The sequence below is a fragment of the Aricia agestis genome, chromosome 5, assembly GCF_905147365.1.
Source record: "Aricia agestis chromosome 5, ilAriAges1.1, whole genome shotgun sequence".
Classification (NCBI taxonomy): Eukaryota; Metazoa; Arthropoda; class Insecta; order Lepidoptera; family Lycaenidae; genus Aricia; species Aricia agestis.
In genome coordinates this window covers 9,125,162-9,151,672 of record NC_056410.1, presented here as the reverse complement: position 1 = coordinate 9,151,672, position 26,511 = coordinate 9,125,162, and the positions used below count along the sequence as shown (strand labels likewise).

At 34.9% G+C, this 26,511-nt stretch overlaps 1 protein-coding gene across 2 annotated transcripts in view; it reads right to left on the bottom strand.

Moving 5' to 3' along the window:
* The window catches only part of LOC121727284, a 75,541-nt gene that overhangs the window by 32,151 nt on the left and 16,879 nt on the right, over window positions 1–26,511 (bottom strand). Inside the window, exon 1 of one of the 2 annotated variants that reach the window (XM_042115018.1) lies at window positions 15,274–15,549. The exons of the other annotated variant lie outside the window; for it this stretch is intronic. Coding sequence (XP_041970952.1) covers window positions 15,274–15,332 — 59 coding nt within the window. The 5' untranslated portion in view covers window positions 15,333–15,549. Of the gene's footprint in view, window positions 1–15,273; window positions 15,550–26,511 lie in introns of those variants that run through there. 2 annotated transcript variants of the gene reach the window in all.

The following is a 26,511-nucleotide window of genomic DNA, read 5'->3' as shown; positions in this document are numbered from 1 at the left end:
ACCATAATAGAAATGCGAAACAATATAATGACTGATAGATTTTGGGGACAAAATCTTAGATTCTCCTCTGTCAGTCTCTTTGTCTATGATTTTGTAGATAGACAAAGAGACTGAGCGTGCAGGATAAGATCAATATAAATTCCACTGTGATTCGCTAAGTGTGTACTGTGTAATCTGTGCGTACAGTCGTCTGTCGGAGATGTGGGCGGTGCTGTGGGGTATGGACTGTGGACTGCCGACTGTAGCAGTAATTGGATAACCTGTAAACGTGACATGCGACATTTTTACAGGCTTTACTGTAAATAGAAGGCTTATTAGGGGCAGATTTACAGTGTTTATCTTGTAGTGTGTAATTAGTTCGCGGCATTGGCACACTATTGGATTATACAACCGGCTGTTGTGACAGATGATCGTAAAACACATGCAGAGTACCTATATGGATTGATTGAAGAAATCTCGCTACTATTGTGACAGATGTTCTTAAAGTTCTTATACGTGGAGAGCCTTGCTTCTGCACGAATGGGCTGGCTCGACCGGAGAAATACCACGTTCTCACAGAAAACCGGCGTGAAACAGCGCTTGCCCTGTGTTTCGCCGATTAAGTGAGTTTACCGGAGGCCCAATCCCCTACCCTATTCCCTTCCCTACCCTCCCCTATTATCCTATTTCCTCTTAAAAAGCCGGCAACTCACTTGCAGCTCTTCTGATACTGCGAGTGTCCATGGGCGACGGAAGTTGCTTTCCATCAGGTGACCCGTTTCGTTTGCCCCCTTATTTTATAAAAAAGCCCGTTGTACACACTTGGCCAGCGCATCGGGCCAATGTAGAGGCCTACTTGGTATAAGTTAGGAGCAACACTCCGTAGGTACTCAACAAGTTGGCCCAATGCGCTGGCTTAATACGAGTAAGTGTACACCAGGCTAGTTTCTAATAAAAAAAATAGTGTATTTTTTAATTTTTTTTTATGAAATAAGGGGGCAAACGAGCAAACGGGTCACCTGATGGAAAGCAACTTCCGTCGCCCATGGACACTCGCAACATCAGAAGAGCTGCAGGTGCATTGCCGGTCTTTTAAGAGAGAAAATGGGAGGGTAAGGAAGGGAATAGGGAAGGGTAGGGAAGGGAATAGGGTTAGGGGATTGGGCCTCCGGTAAACTTACTCACTCAGCGAAACCCAGCGCAAGCGCTGTTTCACGCCGGTTTTCTGTGAGCCCGTGGTATTTCTCCGGTCGAGCCGGCCCATTCGCGCCGAAGCATGGATCTACCACTTAAATACTTCGTATAAATTTGATATGGCAGTACCCTATGAAGTAAAATATACTTACCCTAATAGCTTATGAATAGGAGATCAAAGTTTGTAGATATGTCTATACTATTTTAATAATAAACCAATTCATCCGGGCAAAGCCGCAGGAAAAAGCTACTTAAAATTTAATCAAATCTTGTTGTTAGTTAATGCGCAAACGTTTCAACCATTTGTAACAACTTATCGAATGCACTTGGTTGGCTGCAAGCATGTTATACCAGGCATTATCCAAATACATAATATCATTTCCTATAATGTTGCAAAACATTTTCTTTACTTCGCCAAATAAACACACAGTCTTGCGAAAATTTACAGCAAGATCAAAATAAACAATAGTTAGACAAAAAAAAAGTTAAAATTGAGAAAATTTATTGCGTTTCCAAAAATGGTTTTACGCTTATTAAAATGTATAACTATAATATAATTTATACTTATCAGTTTATAATGCATTTAATATTAATATTGTCGCAAACGCACACTTAATTTATTGTCTACACGTGGCAGATATATCGCGTTATGCGCAATTTTCGCAAATGTTACGCGCCATGTTGGATATTTTGGTCTAAAACATCGTTTATAATATGATATATTATAAGCTAGATAAAGCCTAGCCAATTTGTTGGCTCCAAGGCCGGCTATGTCGTGTTTAAATGTTATTATTCAGCCGTTGTTTTCCCAACAAATTACCATTGGAAGTGGAAACTCGAAAATGCATTATTTGAATTTGTTTACAGTAAACATGTCTTCTTTTATTGTTCTCGTTATTTTCAAATGCCTTTCATGTTTATGTCGCTATAAATAGAACCCAAGTTTAAACATATTGACTGTATAGGTACTTTTTAAGAATTTTAAAATTAAAATCCACTTTCTTTCGCACTTTGTGTATCAATCAAAAGTATGAATCTATTACTATTCACTTACTAATAAAATTAATTGCATCTCCTAAATAAAAATGTTAATCTAATGCAAAACAATCTAAGCGTGAGTTTGCTTAGTAATTCATTCGAGATTAATGTCATGTTTGCAGGGAATTATACGGTACCGAGCGAGCACGAGCGAGCGGTAGCGGCGATGTGCCTTTGAAATTAGACATTTTGCGTGAAGTCGTAACAGAAGGTCACAAGTTCAAGACCAAAGGTTACCCACAGATAACACTTTCCAACATTTTCCTTTGCACTAACTTAAAATATAGAAGTTGCAACATGCAACCGCAACTTTGTTTTTATTTTGCACAGTAATTTCAAAATTTTTATCGTTCGATAATGATAATCGTTCATTTTACACAAAATAAACATCCAAATTACCCAAGGCACCTCCATAACAATTTCACCTGAATCTGTCCAACGCTTAAACCGTGAAGAGGTACGTAACAGACACACTTTCACATTTATTATATTAGAATAGATGGATGGATGTAGAGCCAACAGTAGAGTTATGATTCAAATTTCAATACAAATTTCTCTATCTTTAATTTGGAATTTGAACCGTTTGTAGTATCCAGACTCGATAATGCGATGCTTACCTGAAACAAGAAAAAAATTACTAACATTAAAATTTTGTTTTGAAAATTAAATATACTTACCACTAATATGAGAAAACAAATAGATTGGTTATTGTGTTAATTTTCTTAAAGTGCAGAATCTGCAAATATGTTGAGTTGACTGTAATATAATATTATGTAAGTTTAATTAGTGAACCCTTAGTCAAGATGTTTTCCTTAATCCATGAACGGGCTGCGAAGTGCCATGTATTTTGCTATCATGACGTTTCAAAACCAATACATTTAAAGTAGCCAGTACACAATGGCCCAGGATGCAGACCACGTCATTGCGCGCCACTATTACAACGTCTACACAATGGCGATAGCTTGTAGTGGGCCAGCATGATCCATTGAGAAGAGGCACCGTTAGATTTCGAACTTCAACAAATCTTAAACGAGCAATTCTTGTATATATATATATATATATATATATATATATATATATATATATATATATATATATATATATATATATATATATATATATATATATATATATATATATATATATATATATATATGTATAAGGGGGCGTCCACAAATTACGTAAGGTGTTTTTTTTATAGTATTATTTTGTTGAGAAAAAATTACGTGAGATTTGCCGAGACCCCCCTCTCCCCAACGTGAGATTTGATGAGATTTGTCGAGACCCTCCCCCCCCCCCCCCCCTTAAACACCTCACGTAATTTGTGGACGCCCCCCATTTGGAATCTCGGAATCGACTCCAACGATTTTCATGAAATTTAGTATATTATAGGGGGTTTCGGGGGCGATAAATCGATCTAGAGCTAGGAATCATTTTTAGAAAATGTCATTTTATTCGTGTTTAATCGAATACCGAGCAAAGCTGGGTCAAATAGCTAGTCAATAATTAACAAAATAATCATGGCGTCGAAATCTCAGTAGGTAAAAATAAGAAAATGCTGGTAAAAATAACTCAGTCATTTATCAATTGGATAATCTGCACATGTGATGTACGAACCAGTGAATATTTAATTCCCTAATTCTGTCGTGGCGGTAATTACGATTGTTGTTTTGTGGACGATTAAAATTAGATAGGAAAATCGAAAAATTATTTCTAGCTTCTATTTCTCTACATATTCTACACGTGGGCTGTAGAAATTATTAGATTCAATACGTAGCGATGAAATCTTAGATAGGTACGCATCGCGTAAAAATGGAATCCTAAATTTTTTACGTACACAATGAGAATTTTATTTGGAAAAAAAATGTAATGGGAAATATTATAATATAATAGCTCCCACACCGGTTTCAGTGACGGTGGCCGGTTTCATTGAAACCAGGCCAGCTACGCAGGAGTAATTTTATCGTGCCCAAGTGTGTGCGCAGTACACAAGAGCAGTCTCTATTCCTTTACTCTCATAACCATGTGGTTCGGAAGTCCGACACGACCGGCGAGAGATCAGGCGCAGGACCGACTTTTTACATGCCCATCCGTCGCATGGATCATCTTACTTATCAGACAATCAGGTGAGCAGCCTGCATTGTCCTAACCAAACTTGGAAATAACATGTTTCCAACGCAGGAATCGAACCCACGACCTCCGAGTCAAGAGCCGCGCTCTATACCACTAGACCACGGAGGATATAATCATGGGAAATATAACAGTAATACTCGTATAAGTTGTAACTTGTAACATATCAACAGTAATTATTGTTAGGTAGTAAGTACCTACCTATTTAATTGTTTATTATTTGATTGGCCCCATAGGACAGGCTACGCCTAGTGTGGCGATTTGTCATAAATTAATTATGTAGATAATAATATTATGTAATTTTTCGGACAGCAAATTATTTGTATTTTTATTATTTAGCCCAGGGCTACTTGTTAACTAGTCTAAAAAGTTATAGTCGCAAACCAATATTTTTAAATATTATTATGTTGATAATATACTACCTTACCGACCTAATACAGCAATTAAATATTTAGGACAATTTAAAAAATATATTTTTATAAGCTCTCCCTGACGACCTCATTAGTCAACGCTACGAATAAAATAATTTAAAATTTTTCATAACATTTTCTTTTCAATTTCTTTGACATCGTGGTCCATAACTTCGAATCATAAGTATGGTAGTAAGTATGCTTTTCGTTTGCTTTATTTATGTCAAGTGCCTCTTAAGCCTTAATTTGAAGCTTAAAGAAAACGGTCAATACCATATTATACCTTGTCGCAATATTATTTAAAAAAATATAAAAATTACATAGAAATTATATCGTGTATTTTTTTTTCAACAAAGTATTTTTGACGAAAGAACTAAACGGAGGCTTAATTTTCTCACCATAAAACTAGCTTTTCTTTAGTAGACAGGACTTTATAACATTTCCGTGCTTTATTACCATACCTTAATATAAGTACCTATAACGTTTAACGAATGCTAGTTTTTGAATCTCATTTTATTTTGGGATTTGAGCACACACAGAAAACGAATGCTAGTTTGAAATTTGAATACTAAATTATTCGGTCAGAGACTTGCAGAGTTGGCTCCTATTTTCAGAATGTTGTGGGAAGAGCTGAAGTGGCGGCGGTCTATGTTTAAACTATTGATTTGAATTGGGATCAGACATCCAATTAACTCTCAGTTAAGTCTCCCTCTTAACATAATGTCCTCACAAATAATATTTTTATAATTAAAATTCATATATTAAATGCGAATCTGTCTGTCTGCCTGCTACTTTTCACGTTGCTACCGCTAAACTTGGTTTGAGTCCCAGGAAAAGATAAAGGATAGTTTCTAACCTGGCGCAAAAGGTACGGTTTCTAGTTAACATTGAAAGAATTCTAATGATATAATAGATTTGTCATGTGAAGATTAAGTTAAGTGCAATTTAAGTTACATGAATGTGCAAAATATGCACTTTTAAATGTAACAAACTGGTTAGTAAAAAAGTTTACCTTTGTCCGTAGTTATTAAAGATGATTCATTTGATGTTTCGTATTTAAATGAATGCACATAAATTAATATGCTTTATGTGTTTTGTAAGTAAGTAGGTAGTTTTTTTGCGAATCACCAAGTAAAGTTGGTCTAATATATATCTTATAAGTAAATGAACTGAATTTACAATTTTAAAAAACTTGCATTCGACTGCAGCCAAATTTTTGAAGTCTTTGTTTCTACAGTTTGGCGTAGTAAAAGTTAGAACGATGTCTTTATTATTTCCATGTATGCTAAGTACTTACATACGGTTTTACTCAGTTTTGAGCAAAAACCACCGTGTGGACCGCAAAACTCACAGGCCACAGCTCGCATCGAGCCGGCCTCGATGGAATTAAATATATCTAATTCGATTCCTGGATTAGAATTATTCGATTTGGAGCAAAACTATCAAGCAATGCTGAATGTGTGGACGATAGCCGGAGCCGCGGTTTTTATTTTTACTCTACGTGATTGCTCGATCGAGTAAAACCGTACGTGAGTACTAAGCAGTAGATATTTTGATATCATAATCAGCAAATACCTACATTCATAAAACCATTATAAGAAACGTTGGCATCTGTACCACGACTCAAGGATACCAAACTGGATTGAGGAGAAAAAAGACACATTCAAAATTGAGTTCGTTGACCGGCCTATCTACGATCGCTGTCTCAAACGAAGCAAATCCTGTCTGAGTTGAAAACATTTATATGAGCAGCGCGATAATATGTTAGAATTTAAAACTCAACAAAAGTATCACGAATGTATTAAAATTATAGTAAAAAAATGTTTAATAATATTATCTATGGACGCTTCACTGTTCACACACCGTCAGTCTGGACTCTGGCCCCGTGCTAAGTACCTGAAAGACATTGTGTCACGACTCACGGGTACCAGACAATGGAAATATATTTAATACTTTTATACTATACATATATTTAAGATTTTTATTATATGATACACATATTTAATACAAATCCATGACCCAGGAACATTGAAAACTTTTGTTCCGTCGGCGGGATTCAAACCCGCGACCCCCGGCATGAGCTCAACCACTGAGCCACGGAGGTCGTCGATAAAACGTAGTGATTACATTATTCTCTTTGGTCGTCGATCTTTAGTTGCGTGGTGCACTTTGATTGGGTTGGTTCAAAAATGTTAAACACGTGTCAGACACGTGACTCATTACTGATTCAAAATTCGTAAGACGCAGGGAGCATATTTTAGCGCTGTGTAACTTAGAAGTAAGGAAAAATAGATCTCTGTCTTTTTAATGCCCGCTTTTTCTTGTTTCGTTAATTACTTTTGCCGGCACTCCCAGAGTGGTATAGCTGTTGATTTTCTTTGTGAAATTTACGATTGTATGAAGTCTGTGTTTTTTATGCTCTATTTATCTATTGGAATCAATAAACTTTTAACATTATTCAGAATACCTCACTTATATCAGAAATGTTCTTATTCTTTCTTATTTTTACTGTATTCAATTTTGTCACTGGCATTTAAAGGTCTGGTTGCAGGTGAAATGTAGTCACAATGGGTTTAAAAAATATACGTACGTTTGAAAAATGTTCAGTGGAACTTGATGGATGTGACCTTTAAATTTCTCGTTTACGGTTATAAGTAAGAGGCATATTGTGGTTATCCATATTACTATGCATGCGAAAGTCTTTCTGTCTGTCTGACAACACCTCTTAACGCTACCGCTTAATCGACTGTGATCAAATTTGGTACAGAAATAATATTGTAATTTCAGAGAAAGGATAAGAACAAAGGTCTCGCTATAATTCTCTCAGTACTCAGTAATATAATTTACTTTTTACCGGAATAAATAATTTTTTGGTTTGTTCTTTGCAGGCGTTCTTTGCAGATGGGGGGTAGGGCGGTAGGGCTGCTGTAAGAGATTTCTTTTAGAAATAAGCAGTTCCTTTGTGTCGTCTTTCCATGTTAATTGTATTTTTATGTTTTTCTTGTGTACAATAAAGAGTTAAATAAATAAAAATAAAATAAAGACGCCATGTAATGATGAATGTCTGTATTTTTTAACAATTTTTCAACCAATTTAGAATTATGCTGTTAACTCGATACTATATGTATATTAATAGCGATGTCATTACACACAGGGTGCCAAAAGTGTTGCGTGTTTCGTTACAAAACCAAATATCTTACTCGTCCGCACACGCCATTCGGTCCTCTACAGGCGTTCACTCGGATTTGTCATTAATTCGATTCGATTGTTTCAATTAACTTTTACTTTTATCGTGTAATTGGAATTAAGAGGCAGTCTCGAGTGTAATAATCGTTTATTCGATTACGCGCCCCTCGCGATTGTGATTGAATTATTAAAATCGAATTCACTCGCTTCAATGTCAATAACGACTATTGACATTCGCTACGAGTACGACTCGTCAGTCGTCACAAGCGAGATGTAAATTGATGCAAAACATGACGAAAATATGCAAATAATAAAATCATAGCAATAGGTTACTTACCTATAATTATAGCTATAGTTGTATAGATGATGATTTGCGTAGCTAGGTGGAAACAGGAAAAGTATACCCAACACACCAGCAGACCTACGTAGACGTTATAACAGAAAAATACTTTTACTTGCGATGGTGATTATGAAAAACTGCCTATACCATATTATAAAAATATTGTATCAATTTGATGATGAAAAAAATGATCAAAATCGGTCCAGCATTTAAGTGACGCGGGGACCATACAAAAATATAACGGTCTTACCACAAAATAATAAACATCTGTTGAACAGTAATTGTTTTTAAACCATTTTGTACTGAATTTTTCGCTAATCAACTGTTAAACGGGTATTTAAATCTTTTGTAGTAAGCCCGTAAGTAAATGTTTTTAATAATACTAATATAGACACTTCCTGCATTAATTGAAATGTCCGAATTTATGTTATCTCGGATACGCCCCAAATGATCTAGATATAAAGGTCGTTGGCCACTGCGACCCACAATCCACATCCCAAATCAATGAGTCAGTCGAACCATCACAAATTAGCTAACACGCGGTAAAAATTCGTATCTGGGTTTGTGGGATACACACGAACCACGTACGTAAAAGCGAAATTAACGAGCTCCAAAAAGAGTTTCAGAATACTTATTCTACTTTACCGTTTTATCGCTTTTGAGCTATATCAGGTGTTGTAGATATTATGCATTTGGTCAATTATCTCATTGTTTCCTGTTCGAATTGGTTAAGTTTATGATAAGCTAAAGATATAACTTGTCTAAAAAGCTGAGGTTTTAATATCTACAGTTTTAAAATAGCCATGTAGAGCTGTACATAAGCCTAAAGTTTAAATAGATATAAGTTTGATGAACTTGTTTACATACAAAAATTAATAACCATTGATTTTATTATTAGTAAGTATCCAATTTGTAGTTTACTCGAGATTTCTTTATACAAAAGACATACAGAAATCTAAGTTAAAAGTTACTGTTGAAGTAACTTATTTGTTACTTTGTTTTTGTTCTACTAAAGAAGGCCTTTTCATCCGTAGTAAATCATTTAAAGAGTATTTTCTGAAATACTGACATAGTGCCTGGAACAAGACTTTTTAAATGTTTCTTACTTGTTCTACTAAACTAGTCTTACCTTAAACCGTAATTAAATTACTATGGCGAGATCATTGTAGAGATAAAATAGGTTACCACTTATGCGAGTACGGTCTACTGTTACATGAGTATTCGACGGTACCGTTAAAGTGTATTGATCTGTGCTAAAATTGTTATTTTGAATCGACCCATTTACTTCCGCTGAAAAGTTTGTTTCTCCTCAATGTGCTTATTTATATAAAAAGTACTCTATGGAAAACAAAATATCCAATATGGTTATGTTTAAAAAAATCGGCCAAGTGCGAGTCAAACTCGCGCACGAAGGTTTACGTACGGTTATAGAGCAAAAATAGGCAAAAAATTGTGTTTTTTGTATGAGAGCCCTTCCTAAATATTTATTTTAATTTAATATTTATTAAAATACAAATATAATTAAGGTTTTGTGAAAATTTCAAGTACCTAGATTTTGTCATTATTGATAACGAGCAAAAAAGGGCCAAAAAATCACGTTTCTTATATTATGGGAGCCCCCTTAAGTATTAATTTCATTTTTAGTATTTGTTGGTATAGCGGCAACAGATATACAAACTGTGAAAATTTCAGAACTCTAGCTATAGCGGTTTTTGAGTTACAGCCTGGAGACAGACAGACAACGAAGTCTTAGTAATAGGGTTCTATATTTACTCTTGTATCCTTTGGGTACGGAACCCTAAAAAAAGATGTTCCCGGGGTTCAAACTTTTAAAGTATCTCCATACAAAATTTCAAAATTAAATAGATTCAGCGATTTGGGCGTGAAGAGGTGACACACAGACAGACAGACACACATTTATTATAGAAGCTGACTCTGTGTGTCTTAAAAATAAAAGCTCTTAATATTATATTTTAAAAATTAGTTGTGTTTTTATTAATGATCCTTCGTTTGCCTTTGTAATTGGTTTACAAGCTACGAATAATAAAAGTTTAAAAGGTATTAAAGCGTTAAGCATCGTGTTTGCGTAATTTGTAGTTCACACAACGGTCGGACAAGATAGCCAGAGCAAATTGTCTTGTGTTTACCCTGGCCGAAAATAAACGCGCTTTTAATTAACATTCTGCATAAAGCCAGGATTTGTTCACTTTTATATTGAAGAACAATAATTTCCAGACATGATACAAGAAAATATTCCTTGAATCCAGTGACGGATTAAGACTACTTGATGCCTTAAGCAATCTATGCCTGTGAGCCCCCCTATCCGTATGTCAACTAGAATCAGTCTAAGTTAAACCTTTACCGCCTCAAACATTAGTTTTGTTTTGGTGTGATTTTTGGTGACGTGAAATTCGTGACAGAGAGAGACGCGACGCCCTATTTGTGCTTCTTCTGGTGCCCCAACAGAACTGATGCCCTAGGCAATTGCTTAATTTGATTAAGTGTTAATCCGTCACTGCGTGAATCTTAAAATCGAATTAATGGATTTGAAATAAAAAGTTAAATCTAAAATGTTTTCGAGGTCTGGAGTTAAAAAATTAAAAATCCTGTAGTACGATGCTGTTTTAGTTTTCGTATTTTTGCAGGTTTGTTTTCATGTCAGATAATGAAGCATATTTGCTATTGCCTATATAATAAATGAATAGTTAAAATAATAACTTTTAAATAGCAGGATCTTTTCAAATAATGAATATTCTACATTTCGCTATCGTCTATATAACAAATGAATACTCAAAACAATAATTTTTATAAAGCACTATGTAATAAATAGAATCAGTTCCAAGTACCTCGACCCTATTCGATGTTATACGTCGCGTCGGGGTGCTGACGTATCTTCTGTATAATTTTAGTTTATAGTCCGATAATAATAGACGTTGCTATTTTGGCTCGTGTCTTTGATTTATATCGATTTTGATAGCCGAAGCTGTTTGGGCTAACAATAATTATGATTATCTTCACTTGAATTTCGTCTATATATAGTAAAGTATTATCACTTAGTTTTGTTACACCCTGTATAGACAGCTTCGCAATCTTGGTTATCCATCATGAGTCGTGACACAGAACCTCACACCGTTTGGTGCGAGACCTATTACTACTAACTTAAGATTTCGACTAAGAGCTGATGACCAAATCGGTCATGTGGCTTCAGTTGCATTAAAACTCCGTCAGCTACTTCCCTGAAGTCTGAACAACCTTTTCTGATAATCTGCGTGCTGACAGGCCGTGGAAGGTGGGTGTGGGTGTAGTGGGGTGGGGTGGGGAAAAAATGGGAAAAAGTTCAGGGCTTTAAAAAATTTTCCAAACTGTTGCTCTGTACTTCCTGTGCACCCAAAAAATTTTTAAATCGATCGGGTGGTGGGAACGAAGTTTTAATAAAGCTGAAGCCACATGTGATATGACCGATTTGATTGCCAGCTCTCCGTCGAATTATTTCAATATTTTCTACATTGTAGTATAAAATATAAAACACTTATTTAATAATAATTAATTTGAATAACAAATTCCATAGTGGATAACACAATAATTAGGTTATCTGCTCTAGTCCAAGGCAGTATGATAACTTACCAGTGAACAAGATTATACTAAAATATGAAAATATTTAACATTTGGGTTATTTATATTTTGTATTGCGTTCCTATTTATAACTTCACAAGGTTTATATTTTTCATTTCATTCAATAGGATATATAAATTATAATATTTTGTCCAAAGCAGAAAGCTATAATAGAGGGAGCTGCAGCACTAGCATGGACATTAGACTGTACACAAAAAGTTTTGTTCGGCGTTTGACAACATTTCTGTCGATACTCTTATAAGACGTGTGCAACAATATGTCAGATTTTGGTCGGATTATCTGCTGTATGTGCAAGTAGCGCCCTCTGTTCCAAACTTTGCTAAACTTTTCCTATTCAAAAATGAAATTACCATTGCATCGTGAGTTGTTACTTGTCAGTCTTAAAAAACTGCGATGTTTTATTAATACAGTTCATGGTCACTTTTGACGTCTTAATTATCCCATGTTATTCATGTATAAAGCACTACTAATTAAAAATCATAGCACGTTTGTCTTTATAATTCTTAATTCCGATCATTATTATTTCAATCAGCATCAGACACCTATTATATTATGTACCTCTATAATATGCTTGGTTTCTATTTGGCTGCTAATATTCGACATTAGAATAAAATTAGATTATGTCCTAAGACACTATCTATATTCTATTTTAGTGCACAAAGTGTACGAGATAATGTGTCGCATCCTTTTCAAATAGCGATGATTGGTTAATAGCCTAACTGGCTCTATATTTAGCCTGCAGGATCTTAAATAGGCCTGTTATGAACATATGTAGAAAATAATATTATATACTCGAACTTGGCTTGACACGCTACCGTGTGTCTAGATAGTAAGTTTCAGGCTGTAAGCCCTGCCGAAAGAAAATTGACGCACGTGAAACTTTCATCCCAACTCTCTATTAATAAGGATATTGGTTTGTAAGATAAAAATCAAAATATTTAGGTAACAGTTTACGATTTCTAGTACCTGCGTAGCAAATATTAAGTAACTAGCGGCCTGCTTGGCTACGAATAAATGAATAATTAAAAAAAATTGGAACTTGCTTGTACTGACAACACTGAAAAGAGTTTCTATTCGACAATGTATATTGGCCATTATTAAAATGATCTGCCATAATTTGTTTTATTGTTAATTATAAATTATAAGGACAATTATTGGACCAACTTACACATAAAATGCCAACTTTCATCACAATTGATTCACTTGGTGAAGTGTTCATTGGGAACATAATATATCATGACACTGGAATTTAATATTTTATTATGATAACATTAATTATTATAGTAGAACCTTGCAAATATATTATGATAAATAACATGAACACAATTTATTATGCGTATAACAATTGTAGACAATTTAAAATCGTAATAATTATTTTGGGAGGTTATTTTTTTAAGGATTACTTCCTTGAAGTGAAAAAAGTCTTAATTACTTAAATACATTAAATGGTAATGAAAATTCATACTAGAAAATTACAGGAGCTATGTTGTTCGTAATGTCTAAACAAATTAGGTAATTTAAGGGTAGGTACTTTTTATGGCAACAATTCTTTTATTTTCATAACACAAAAAATAAATGTTTTTGACGACCTCTGTGGCTCAGTGGCGAGCGCGTCGCGCGTCGGTAGCTCAAGCCGGGGGTCGCGGGTTCGAATCCCGCCGACGGAACAAAAAAGTTTTCAATGTTCCCGGGTCTGGATGTGTATTAAATATGTGTATGATATAATAAAAATCTTAAATATATGTATAGTATAAAAGTATTAAATATATTTCCGTTGTCTGGTACCTGTAACACAAGCCCTTTAGGTACTTAGCACGGGGGCCAGACTGAGGTGGTGTGAAGCGTCCATAGATATTATTATTATTATTAAATGTAATAAATTATGTAATATGAAAATGAATACAAGATATTCTTGGATCGTCCATAATGCATATGTTCAGAAATTAGTTTGTCCTATAGAAAAAGCTTAGGACTCAAAATATATCCATCCTAAATTTGATCAAAATTGGTCCGAAATTCAGTAGCTCACGAGTAAAAGTAATAGACTGATAGACACTCTCTTAATATTGCTGTGAATAATCTCATTTTCTCAGTGTTTGCTTAAAAAAATACACGTAGAGTTCTTAGAAATGTGCTGCCGCCCGCGCCATAGCTTTTGCATAAAAGAGACCCGGGAAAGCTCTACAGAATAAAATCACGTCGCGTTCTGATCACTTAACAGTAACTTTTAGCCTTGATTCTTGAATCTTTTCAATTCTTTTTTTTTATGAAATAACGAGCAAACGGGTCACCTGATGGAAAGCAATTCCGTCGCCCATGGACACTCGCAGCATCAGAAGAGCTGAAGGTGCGTTACCAGCCTTTTAAGAGATAATAGGGTAAAAGGGGAGGGTAGGGATGTGAAGGGAAGGGAAGGGAATAGGGGAGGGTAGGGAAGGGAATAGGGTAGGGGATTGGGCCTCCGGCAAAATCACTCACTCAGCGAAACACAGCGTAAGCGCTGTTTCACGCCGGTTTTCTGTGAGAAAGTGGTATTTCTCCGGTCGAGCCGGCCCATTCGTACCGAAGCATGGCTCTCCCACGAAAAAATTAATTAAATATAAATTAAATATTCGTTAATTGTATGTGATTCTGTAACTAAAACTTGTATAACAGGATATGCAACTTTTTTCTCTACACGTACAAGAATTAAGTTGTAGCTATAAACCATGAAGCTAATTAATTTTTAACAGCCGGCGAAAAAATCACAAAGACCCTTTTTTGTGGAATACGAATAATAAATTAGATTTTTTTTTGTACAAACTATAGCTTCATGACTTTATAGTAAACCCTCGATTACAGAAAACTCTACATTTTCTTGAATAAAAATTAAAATTTTTAAATACCCATTGTTTTAATTATATTTCGCATTATTTAAATTCAATTGTTTATACACATGGAACATGTATAATATTTCTATTATGATCATAGTAAGTATGTAAATCATTAAAAATATAACAAAATGATACCGCATTATAACGATGTAAACTAATTCTTTTAAAATAAAATTTAGATTACTGGACCGTCGTTTTGTTTTATGAAATTCAGACCACATTTTCAGTTTTCTTTATACTCTAGCTTAAATGTAGAGGCACGTCAATTTTCCCATAATTTGTTATTGTAGCTGAGATAACTCTCTATAATCGCTACATCTTTACTGTAAAAATCACGTTCCTAATAGCCTTTGGCATTGACTTTTATGAAAACGCCTGGAAACGAACTGTAACGTTCGTAGAGGTTATATTTAGGAAAATATGTCAGATTTCTTAAACGTCGCCTTGTTGTGATTAGAAGCTTTCTAATCTCACACGTGAGTGAACTCACCAAACCGGTTGTCCTCTCATGTCGGCCGCTTTTGTCTGTAGCAGACCGCGCAAGTGCATCACCCTCCACACTACAGTTAAGTTTCACCGGTCATAGTTACCACAACACATGATCCGAATATAAATCACACAGTTGGCACACAACACACGCGTCCTCCTCGCGCGACGATCGCCGTAAGACTACAGACTACAGAGTCAAACAACTCCCAGCTCCGAAATGCGGCACAAAAAAGTGACTTGTGGACGTTCTCCGCGGGGAAAATTCGACCTTTATTCGTAACGATACGGTGGAAATTAGCGTCGACGTTAGTATAAATTTACACTCTTGTTTGTATACGAAACTAGATGCAGAGGAAAGTAGGAACATTTCCCAGTAGATGCTGCAGGTTACGACTTACGAGCGTTAACATTGCGGTCACTGTCGCATACAGATAGTGTATATTACACGGCTACACCTCCGCCCTCCTAATTAAAGCATTTTTACAACCCGACAGGGAATAATCTAAAGTTGGCAGCGTTTCATCCACCTTCAGTATTGCCAGGTTCCAAAAAAACTTGAACAACGTTGACGTCATTAAGTTAAAAATTGGCATCATTTTAAAAGTATTCACGTGTCTATGACAAAGAAGAGATATTTTTAAATTTCGCTAACTTTGATTTTGTTAGGTTTTGTTATGTTTTATCTAATGATTCTTAAGGAATGTATAACTTAAAGTTATCTTTCCGATTTTCAGTCATTAGCGAGGAAATGAAAAGAAAAAATACACTTCTCAATTTTCAAAGTACGGCGCGGCTGAGGCAAAAACAGTAAAGTGAGTATGTAGAGCAAATTTTTGTGGAGGTTTTTGTGAAATGTTCGAGCTTGCGTGAAGTTTGAACATGAATGTAGAGCGTTATATAATGGAACATATTTTGAATAATTCCACATGAAAATTTTATAAAATACAAAACAAATATTGCTATAGGTCTTTAAAGAGAGCTATTTTCGAAAAACAGTGCATTCATTTTTAATTTTTGCGTCTATATTTTGGCCGTTTGGTTTGAATACAGTTAATTATTATTCGTTATAATGAACTCTCTACAGAGGACGGAAATATTAATTGTAAATGTAACCTGAATTAATGAGTAAAGGCTATCTGTAACTTCGTTGCCCAGACAATATTATGTGTTGTATTATCACAAAGGAGCCGTACATTTTTCTACGAAAAAAACTACTATATCTTAACATAGAAACCAGACACATTTTTGCCTTTCTGTGTAAATATAGATTAAGAATTATTTTAAATATTAAAACACAACAAGACAATTTATACTATTTGAAATTATACACCCAACAAAACATGGTATCCATTGCATAAAAGCTCTACATTCTCCATACATTCTCCTTGCCAGTTGCTACCGATGCCATCACCGGGACGTAAGGGAGCATCCACAAATTACTTGAGGTGTTTTTTTGAAATTTTAACCTCCCCTCCCTCCCTGATGAGATTTTATTCAACGCCCCTCCCACCTCAAATATCACGTGAGATTTTTCAAAATGTGGGTTTCTTACGTAAACGTATGGTTTGACAGTCAGTAGATTTTCTTTCAAAGGAATATGTGAATGATCTTAATCGTATAACGATTACGTTTACGATTAAATCTTAAGCATACGTACAATCTGGATGAAATGGACCAACATAGTATTATTTTGTTGAGAAAAAAATTACGTGAGATTAGACTCGACTCCCTCCCCTAAACACCTCAAGTAATTTATGGACCCAACTGACAAAAATTCAAATAAAATGCAATTTTTTTACCCTATAGATTTCATTTTGCTCTGCGCCACTACAGAGCGGCGTCGGCTGGGTCGCTAGACCAATGTTGGTAGATAAAAACCCTATAGCCTAGGGCATAAAGTAGCATTGTATTTTAATTTACAAAACGGCCATAGACAGGCGAGCTTGTTGTAGGACTTAGCAATTTCCGTCCGTTGATATTTCAAAATATGAGACTAGCCAGATTCACTTAGGTGGGATTAGAAACAAGTTTGTGCCTATTTCGTGGCAGATAAGATGTTGTGAAACATTTGAATGCAAATTGATTCTACTTATAATTTAAACGAGCAAGTCTTGTATATATATACAAGACTTGCTCGTTTAAAGATTGGAATCTCGGAATCAGCGCCAACGATTTTCATGAAATTTAGTATATAGGGGGTTTCGGGGGCGATAAATCGATCTAGCTAGGAATCATTTTTAGAAAATGACATTTTCATCGAATACCGAGCAAAGCTCGGTCAAATAGCTAGTATTATATTAAGCAGAAATAAATTTCCTAAAAACAAGTGAGTATAAACTGTGAAGTAAACAAGTAGGTATGGATTACAGAAGTAACTATGTCAAAGTAATTTTTAACTTGAAATTGGTCTTTGTAACAAAACATTTGTTACTCAAGTGTACTTAGCCTAGTTAAACCTACTACCACCGAAAAGGTGTATAAACTTTTCGATTAAAATATCTGTAAACATAATTTTAATGACGTCGCTACTCGCTATGAAACGGCCGGAAAAATACTAACCGAGTCTACAAAAACATGATCAGTATACCTATGTAGGTGTTAAAAAGCACTCCTTTAATGTGAAAGAGAAGATAGTTACAGCCTACTTTCTTAACCTACCGACTAATGATCCCTTGCCTTTATTGCGAAGGAGATGACAAATGATAAAAGTGTGCCACAATAGATAAATCTCGCTATTTTTTTGCTGGAAAAAAGTTTCTGTATTTATGACCGAAGAAAAAGTTTTTACTAAAAAAATATCATGTAATAAACATTGCGAGTATAGTTACAATAATATGGACGTATTCCAATTTACGTAGTCTCCAGACTCAGAAGAATAAGATCGAAAGTTAGCCTCGTTTCTAGTTCACAAACAGCTCTTTATTAATCTGTGCTGTGACGTCACGTTGACCTAGCCGCAGGCTACTTTTCTTCTATTCTAGCTTCACAAGAGAATAAAATAACTATTGTTACAAATGTCTCGAAGAAAGTTGACCTTTCCGCAAATGGTAAACCTTTTACCGTATGGTAAAACTATGAACTAGATTTGTAGTACCTCGATCGTGAAAAATCCAGACAATAACTATTCTATTGTTTCGCGGTAGTATGTGACCGCTTGGCGCTTGAGGCTGAATTAGGTATTACGATGTTAGTTATACTTACTGTTGTCATAAAATAACTTATTTCAGTGAATGTTAATAGGAAATAATATTATGTTATTTACTGAAATAAATATCTGACTATAATTTTTCAATTTTTTGGAATCTAGTGAAGACAGTCATAAAAAAAGTGTAGGTCTACAAACCATATTCGAAGAACGTGTATAATGTAGCCACTTATTTCTTAAAATAGCATACAATATTAAAGTAAAGAGGAAAAAAAACAAGCTGCACCTATAACGTCAGTGTTTGCTTCAATGGTATATAATACAGAAATATTTAGGTTTGATCGGGACCGTGACATGGTGACTAAGTGTAAGCTGAAGCCGTAGTTCAAGAACAGCGCGAGTCTGGGCTAACACGTGCCCAACGTCCTATCCCGAGCGATGACAATCTTTATTGGATTTTATTTAATTCGATTCCTATCGATAAAATACTGCTATTTATTTCAGGTGTTAATGCGTGCGAATTTGAATTTAACCTTTGAAAATATGTTTAGGTATAATACAATAGGTAAAGATTGTATGCGGACCATGTTAAAATTGTTATACATTATATGTCTCGTAAGTGACTATTTATTTGTTCAAAAACCTCGCTATTGACATGTCACCTGTAGGCTGTATTGATTTATTTCTAGGCGAAAGTTATGAAGATGAGATTTCTCTATTTCTTCCGCCCTCCGTAACAAAACATAGTGGCGCCGGGCGGGCGGGGTCACGAAGTCTGCCCAAGCTGCGATAAATCACAATACTTTATTTTTTATACTCCTTGTAATTAAATGTCAAATTATACTTCGATGATATCGGAGAGATACGATGGCCTTGTCGATGGACAAAATCACAGAATACAAATTACTCACGGAGGACCAAATATTGTAATCTGGGTTGACAGGTTACAGAAATTGCGCAGTACAGTGTTTTTCTTTTGTTTATGTACTAGTGTAGGTACCTATAAATTTAACAATGTACTGAAGTTTTTTTCATTTTAACGGAATTCCAACAATCGTCAAATTAATTGAAATAGTGTGCATTCACAGAAATAAAATAGCTCAGCGGTATAGCTACCTATATACATATGTATACTTACTATATATATGCCGTACCAATTATATGAGCCCCCGGGCCACTGGGGCCCCCAACCTGCGTAAGCAAAACTAACTGAAACTTGCCAGTTCCTTCTATCTTGCAAAAGACGAGAAAAGTAAAAAAGGCAATCTTTCCTAAACAAATATTCTATATACGCTACGCTTCTGAAATAGTTTCTTAGGATACTATTAAATTTGTGTAAATGCAATGTTTTACAACGGCGAGACGGATACACAAAACTAAAACTTCATTGATATCAATGTTAGTATAAGATTTTATTATTAGTTGGGACCGTTACATACGTGACGTAACATTGATAGTTTTGTTTTTCACCGAGGGGCCGAAAGAGAGTGATTCTGTGATTGAGCCCGTCGTATTGATCCCATGTTGTTTACTATTCTGCGCAGACCGCCTTCTGCAGCACACAAGATTAAATTTCTTTATTACATGACTTGTTTTGAAGGTTGATTAAATGGTTACAATAACATACGTGATATATCTTCGTCTGCTATGAGCATCTATAATATTAACTAAGTGAAGCTGCAAAAATCACAAAAAATAAAGATGCTTTAGAAATGGTAGCAAATAGGATTTGTACATTTTATATCTTGTTGTAAAGTAAAATGTATATTTTATATTTGTGTACAAGAGCAAAAACCGTAAGACATTAATTAAAGCAGTTTTAGGATTGGCAGAGCTGCTAGCATGTTAAAATTTAATTTAATGTTAATGCTGAGTAACATTAATAATGGTGCCTAATAGTACCTACCGCGGCGGAGCGGCGCAAAGCTCTGCTGATTCTCGCATGCTATTCGTTGAATTATTAATAATTATAATTTGTATACTCAAACCCGCAAACAACCGATGTAACGTTCTATATTTTGTCTGAGTGTATTTGTCCAATAATTGTTGACCAATGTATCTTCCTCTTCCAATGTATATCCTTATTCGACTACCTCTGTGGCTCAGTTGGTGGGCTGTTGGTAGCTTAAGCCGGGGGTCGCGGGTTCGAATTCCGCCGACGGAACAAAAAGTTTTCAAAGTTCCTGAGTTATGGATGTGTATTAAATATGTGTATCATATAATAAAAATCTCAAGTATATGTGTAGTATAAAATTATTAAATATATTTCCGTTGTCTGGTACCCGTAACACAAGTCCTTCAGGTACTTATCACGGGGCCAGACTGACGTAGTGTGAAGCGTCCATAGATATTATTATATTATTATATTATATTATTTGATTCGTTAGAAAAGTCGCTTGAAAGACCAGTTAAAACAGCATGGATTTTTTTACTAGTGTGGTGTATAAATATTAATTTAGTGTATTATATCTATTCTACCTACAAGTTTTTATAAGCTGAAGCCAAACACCTTGTGTAAAATTAGAAATGAGGAAAAACCTCTAGATTTGTTTTCGATATTTCGAATTCTGGACGCGTTCATTCATAAGATTATTGAGAAAACTTTAAAACAAAGAGTCGTTGAGAATGTCACACTAAAAAACAAAAATAGAAACAATGACATGGTTTTCCTAATCCATTAGGTGAAGTAATTGTACTTGATAAGATAAAGCTACTGTTTATTTAACCAGCTTATGTGTGTTTGTCAAGACATTACGTTCCGTGGCTTTATTATATTACGATTTTACCTTTACTATAGTAGCAATTAGAATAATAATCATTATACCAACACTCTTTTACTATCAGTAAACACTAAACTGTCGGTTTAAGGTTTTTCATTACCATCAATTTTATGATAGACAGTTTAAAGAGGAATGTATTCTCGGAACTACCCGGGATAAACAGAAACCATCGCGTCGTATAAAAATATATATTAAAAAGAGCCGTATAAATAATAAATATTAATTAAATACCTTAAAATTAATATTTATTATCACACTCCTGAGTAGTGACTCCCGATTTAGTTTTCAGTTCAAACTTCAAAATATTAAAGTTGAAAAATTTTGTTTTGTTTTCCTAATCCGTCTCTGCGAAGATTGACAGACATATTAAAATCATTTATATTTACGTCAAGGAAAGGTTTTTAAATATCTTCCGGTTCTGCCCGCAAGTAGACAAATAAAGAGCGATTTTTTTCTATTGGCATGCGCTCCAGCATCATGAGTTTTCCCACACAAAAGTGAAAACAATTTTGCTCATTCAGCGCTGCCTACAGTATTATCATTTTGTTTTGTTACATTCTGTAACAAAACTGTAGATGGAGTAGGTACTGAATGCCCCGGGCGGCGTCGCGTGTAGTTATCTTAATACCTAAAATATAAGTAGTAGTAGTCTCATAGTCCTAGTCCATACCGGTTACGTCGAGCTAGACAACTTTCCTTTTAGTCTACAACTGATCTATCAGGTCTGTGAAGTTGTCACACCAATGTACAAACTCAATTTATCACCTAGAAGTTAGAATCTAGATATCAGCGCTCAGCTGGTACTTCCGAGTATACTTTCGCTATCAAAATTGTTTACTGAGCACCTTAGTATGAAATTGAATATAATTGATCAAACTTATATTTTACTCGTATTTTTTTTTATGAAATAAGGGGGCAAACGAGCAAACGGGTCACCTGATGGAAAGCAACTTCCGTCGCCCATGGACACTCGCAGCATCAGAAGAGCTGCAGGTGCGTTGCCGGCCTTTTAAGAGGGAATAGGGTAGTAGGGGAGGGTAGGGACAGGAAGGAAAGGAAATAGGGGAGGGGGAAGGGAATAGGGTAGGCGATTGGGCCTTCGGTAAACTCACTCACTCGGCGAAACACAGCGCAAGCGCTGTTTCACGCCGGTTTTCTGTGAGAACGTGGTATTTCTCCGGTCGAGCCGGCCCATTCGTGCCGAAGCATGGCTCTCCCACGTATTTAAGTACTTACCACAAGTGCTTAGAATTATGATTATCTACTACACATACAACGAGTGAGGTAATAATAATAATATAACAGAGGCCAATCCAGAGACTACAAAAGCTGTTACTTCCTAGAAAACTCAGCCCGATCATGATTTAATATTAATATGATAACTCAAACAATGCCCAATTTACGATTATTTGCCTCAAATGAGCCTCTGGCCCTACTTTCTAGTGGACTGATATTTACTGCAGTCATAATTCCTTTAAGACTGCCAAACAATTCGAAATTAAAGTTTAGTTAAATACCAAAATAGATTTATCACGAGCCGCCAGTGAAGTTGAAATAGCTCGACCCAGTTTCGCCCTCTCCCAAGTCCCATAATATTTAGAATACTACGAAATACAAAGAAAGATTAACACTCGAATCTGTTGACGCAATTCTAGGACTTTTAAGATACAAAACTGGCCGTGGTCTCATTTCATTGAGGGAAATAAAAGTCCTGAAAGAAAGCTTTGAATGTATCAATATACAATATCTATCTATCAAAAGGTAAACGAGTAAACAAATGATGTTTCATCGTTAGTGCATTGGGTATACTCTAAAATAACATTCTCTGAATTGTCTGAAAACACGGAAACCCGAAGATTTTATTACTGCTATTGAGGCGAGAGTTGCAACAGAAACGTTTGCGTAAATAATCCGCCGCTGTATTATAAATAAATGTTTCAAATTTTAGGAAAACTGATTCATAATCACAAATGAGTAACGCGGATTTGTAAAGGAAATTGTTAGTTTTCTTCCTATCTGTTTTTCTTCATTCTTGCCCCTAAATTTTGAATATTTATTTTCTGAGGTAGATAAAGCAGTTGATTTTTCGCGGACTCGCTAGCGTGAGACAGTATGATTTTATACGTCTTCTCTACCCGTTTTCCTTTATTCCTGCCTCTAATAAGATTTTTTTATGTCTGTGGTAGGTAAGGTAAGAAAAATTTAACTCGCAGCTTAGATGGCGTGAGAAAGTATGAAGTTCATACGTTACACTATTTGTATTTAAGAAGGCAAGAATTAAGGAAAAACAGGTAGAGACGAAAACTATTATTAAATACTTATTACGAATATAGCCCGTAGTCTGTAGAAATGTGATATGTTTAATATATTTGCGCAAATTCGGATAAGGCTTTGTCGTTCAATCCGAAACCTAATATCATTGTGAGCGACCATTCGTAACTGTAAATAAACACTTTTATGGTATCGCCATTTTACGGCTCCCGCTGTTTTCTCAGATGGAGTTATTATTTTACTACCACTTACCATTGCTCCGATTACACTTACTAGATTGTTTTTAGGGTTCCGTACACAAAGGGTAAAAACGGGACCCTATTACTAAGACTTCGTTGTCTGTCCGTCTGTCTGTCTGTCTGTCTGTCTGTCTGTCTGTCTGTCTCCAGGCTGTAACTCAAGAACCACTAGAGCTAGACTTCTGAAATTTTCACAATTAAAATAAAGTAAATATTTAAGGGGGCTCCCATACAAATACACAATTTTTTGTCTACTTTCACTCTATACCGGTACGGAATCCTTCATTCGCAAGTCCGACTCGCACTTGGCCGATTATTCTTAAAAGAGAATACAAGAAAATAATCAGGTTCAATCTTTTCATATCCCTTTTTTATTTTTCCTAAAATAAGCATTTAACTTAAATGACTCTGAAGCATGTATGGACTTACTCAGAGAAGTCGAGTATTCATTACTTAACTGTAATAATTAATTATTATTAATGATGATTTTAACATAAGCCCCATACCTTATTATTAAAACTTAAAACCATATTGTATTTTTGTATATTTTAAACTTCGTTAGTAGTTCAGCATAGTCATAGATTTTTTATCAAGAACTGAATTCATTTAACGGAAAACATGATTCAGGAGATAATCGTATCTTTTCAAACATCCGAATTGGAAATTTGCCAATTCTTTTATTCTGTTTTCGCGGAAACATAGGTTTGAAAATATGGATTTCTTGTTAAAATAATTTAATAAGTGTATTTCTCGTGTTATTTTTATAACTAAACTAGATGTTATTCGCAATTTAAATTCTTTACTTGCGAATAACATCTAGTTTTTTTCTACCCAGTTTAGTTCTACCCAGTTATAATGTGTCACTTGAGGCCAGTGGCGGAGAGAGCCTTCGGGAATAAAAAAATCGGCCAATTGCGAGTTAGACTCGACCACGAAGGGTTCCGTACCAGAATAGAGCAAAAATAGGCTGAAAATTGTGTTTTTTGTATGGGAGCCCCCTTAATTATTTAATTTATTTAAATTTTATTATTAATTATTAAGTACAAATACAACTGAGTATTTCGTGAATATTTCGAGTGCCTATGTGTGGCCGTTATTTCACATCGAACAAAAAATAGCAAAAAAATCACGTTTGTTGTATAGGAGCCCCCCTTAAATGTTTAATTTATTTTGTTTTTAGTATTTGTTGTTATAGCGGCAACAGATATACACAATCTGTGAAAATTTCAGAAGGCTAGCTATATACGGTTCTTGAGTTACAGCCTGGAGACACACAGACAGACAGACAGACAGACGGGCAGACGGACAGACGGACAGATGGACAGACGGACAGACGGACAGACGGGCAGACGGGCAGACGGACAGACATCGAAGTTTTAGTAATAGGGTCCCGTTTTTACCCTTTGGGTACGGAACCCTAAAAAAGAGGTTCCTCGGCCCTTAAGTCGCAAAGGGCGACAATCACAATTCACATTTCACAGACAGTGTACTACGATTGAAGAATGACGACTTAATTAGCGGGATAGATAAATTACCCAGTTTTCCTTCTCTAACTCTTTTTAATTATTATCAATAAACGTAAAAACAATTAAAGCAGAAACATCTAAAAACGCTTTTAAACTCTAATGCCAATATTGAACGATTTATCGACGAATAAAACATGTCCGGTCTCGGCACACTAATTACAATAACAAATGAACTAAATTATTGCCACATAAAATATCATTTTTAACAAGTTTCAACAAATAAATAGTGAAGTTTCAACACTGACTAATGTTTATATGTGCGCAATATCTATTCAATTAATTAAATATAACTTGCTAGTAACCAAAATAAATGTATTAAATTGAGCACTTTGCTCTAACAACGAGTAATACAATCTATGTTTCTTAAAATATTATATGTTTAGAAAAAGTTATTTAGTTTTCCTAATTTTATAAAAATTACTAGTTAGAGAAGACACGGTCTACAATTTTATTACAATATTAGATAGGTAGTATAGGTACCTAAGTTAATATTATATTATAGTTACTGGTTTGGCAGTGTTGTTACTTGTTACAACTTTTTGTTATTAAGAGTAAGTCTAAAGGACGGTCCAAAGTATTTAGAGAAGTTGTAGAGTTGGATTATGAGGGCTTAACAACATGACATAACACACCCACTCATGCATTTAGAAAGTGACAGTAAAGTACCAGCCTAATGCCTGCCTCGTTAAGTACCTGAGTTGATCTGATGGGGGATCAAGCAACATTCACGCGGCTAGGAAGAGAGCTTACGGGGAAGTAAAAAGTGAATAAATTACTCTGATAAACTGTCTTGCCGAAAAAACTTACCACTTACGGAAATTCAAAATATTTGTATCTAACTTAACAAGGTTAGATACAAATATTTTGTATTTCCGTTTGAGTTTTCGATAGATCGTTATTTTTTTTTAAGAAATAGGATAGAAAAAAACTACAAAAGAATGAGTTGTGTATTGCTAGCCTTACGCGCCTTTTTGAAGGTATCTTTTGTATATTATGTATTCTAGTGTAGTAGAGTAAGTAGTCTGCTTGAAGATCATTAATAAATTCCTCATTTATTTCTTGTAATTCACTCTATATCAGGGGTCACCAATTAGTTTCGCTCGGGGTCCGTTTTAAGACATGAAATGACCATCGCGGTCCACACATTTTATATACTTACTTAATTTTTATTTATTAAACAAAGGTAATTATGGAAATTACAAAGGTATTTTTTAGATGTCAATGAGAAAAGTAACCATTTTTTTGTAAGTAGCTATTATGTTATCTCTCTGAAGTTTG